Consider the following 2042-nt stretch of genomic DNA (forward strand, 5'->3'; position numbering starts at 1 on the left):
GGGGGGGGGGGGGGGGGGGGAGGAGGGCAGGCTTACTAGTTTTGCTCCTGCAGGTCGACGACGACAACTCCTGTGGCTCGCATACGCACGTCAAGCGGCGCGCTCGCGAGCTGCCGGGCTAGACGGGCATATGCCTGATGATGTTTGAATCGGGATCAGGCCGCGCCGGCGGTGCTGTGATCTGGAGACCTCAGATCAGCGTGATCTGAAGATCTCGTCGACCCACCCATGTCGCGAGGAACCCGAGGTAGCCCGTGAGGAAGTAGGCGCTGTTCAGGCGCTGCAGGGCTCGCATCTCATCCTGCGGCGGCGATTACCAGATGCATTGGGTGACTTGTTGAGATGATTTTGATTCGGGGTGTTGGGAAGCTCAGGCCTGCGGGTTCTGGCGGCCACAGGGCTGCAGCTCGCAGGCTGCACAAGACAAACCGTGTGCCGCCGCAGCCATTGCCAGCCCAGATCATGACGGCCGCGCTGTTGAATGCAGCCGCGGGGAATGGCTGGGGCGGAGGCTGGGTTCAGAGTTTAGGTTGAAGCTTTAGGGTTTGGAATAGCGCACTTGCTCGCTCACACTTGAAAGCGCGCAGTCATAGAGGAGTGGGAAGTTCTCACCGAGAAGATCGGGTGCAGCATGTAGGTGGTGGACAGCCCCGCGGCGCCAAACGCCCACAGAAGGGACGCCAGCGCAGCCAGGCGGGGCCCCTGGCGTGGCGTGGCGAGGGGGCAGAAGGTGGAAATTCGATTGGGTGTCCATGCGCGGCGGCTGTCGACAACGGTGGTGACAGGCGCACAGAAGAAATAAACATGCAGGCGCAGCAGGTGCGACAGACAGAACCGCTGGCTGCAATTTGGCGGTATGCTGTCCCTTGCGGGGGTGGCAGGGGGGCGCATTCCCTCTGAATCATCCTCCAGCAAACCCCTAAATCCCTTGAAGGCCCCGCCAAGCGCAGCGGCCGCACGCAGCCGGGCGCCCGCCGCGCCCGACGCACCTGCAGCGACGGCAGCCGCTTCCCTGTCAGCGCCACGAGCGCCACAATGCCGCCCGCGGGCAGGCTGAACGCCAGCATGTCGGCGGCAAAATTGGCGGCCCAGAACGCGGTGGGGGGCGCGCCGGCCAGCAGCTGCAGGTGCTTGAAGCCGCTGTCGCGCTCCCTGGGGGGGCGTGGGTGAGGGGTGTGGAGGTGCGGGGCTGATTGGCGAGTCAATCTTGCGCTGCGGCTGTGTGTGATGTGTTTACAAAGTATACAGAATCGTCATCCCAACAAAATAGGATGAAGCTGCAAAGGTGGACCTGCCGACAGCCCCCTCCCCCGCCCCGGCCCCCGTCCCGCCCATGCGCCAGAAAAGTCAATCCTCTACACCAACAGGTCAAAGATCAGGTGCAAAGAAGTCGCAAACAATTCCGCAGGCCCCAGGCGCGCTGTGTTGGCGCACAATAATGGGGCCCGCCACCCGCAAGCCCTTCACCTGGCGAGCGCGACCACGAAGGACGCGCTGAGCACGCTGCCGGCCAGGGTGACGCACAGCACGAGCATGAGAGCGGACGCATCCTCTTGGACCGCCAGGGCGGCCTCGCCGCGCTGATCAGGGTTTTGAGGAGGTTTCGAGGGGTGCAATGTCGGGTTGGTTGAGGCAGGGGTGTTGGGGTGGGCGGGGATCTGCAAAGAGAGTGCGCTCTGTCGTATTGTTGGGGGCACGTTTTGAAGCGTTTCCAGGGCGCCGACGGTGTGGGTGGGGGCAGGGTGCAGGTCACATAATTGAGGTAGGTGAGGTAGGTGGGGTGGGGTGTGGAATGAGGGAATTCGCAGGAAGAGGGCATTTGGGCGGGTCGCAACAGAAAAGGATTGAGCTGCCAGCTCGACATCCCTCTGCGACGAGAATGCTTTCAGTCAAGATCTTGTGGACCTCGGACCTCAGATCTCGCATCTCAGATTGCACCTGAAGGGGCAGCGGCCGGTTGGTGACCCGGATCGTTGGCAGCGGCGCCGGCTCGCACGGCTGGGGCGTCGGCGGGGCGGCGGCAGCATCTGTCCCTCCTGGCG

At 63.8% G+C, this 2042-nt stretch overlaps 1 protein-coding gene across 1 annotated transcript; it reads right to left on the reverse strand.

Moving 5' to 3' along the window:
• Positions 1-190: 190 nt before the first annotated feature.
• MNEG_16711 (ATP-binding cassette sub-family A member 1) lies at positions 191-1535 on the reverse strand (the record flags this gene model as incomplete). The annotated part of the gene is made up of 4 exons (XM_014034819.1): positions 191-301; positions 613-702; positions 990-1152; positions 1468-1535. 4 exons carry the CDS (start codon positions 1533-1535, stop codon positions 191-193), a joined length of 432 nt encoding a protein of 143 aa, XP_013890273.1.
• Positions 1536-2042: the final 507 nt, after the last annotated feature.

This window comes from Monoraphidium neglectum (genome assembly GCF_000611645.1).
Source record: "Monoraphidium neglectum strain SAG 48.87 unplaced genomic scaffold scaffold06693, whole genome shotgun sequence".
Lineage (NCBI taxonomy): Eukaryota > Viridiplantae > Chlorophyta > Chlorophyceae > Sphaeropleales > Selenastraceae > Monoraphidium > Monoraphidium neglectum.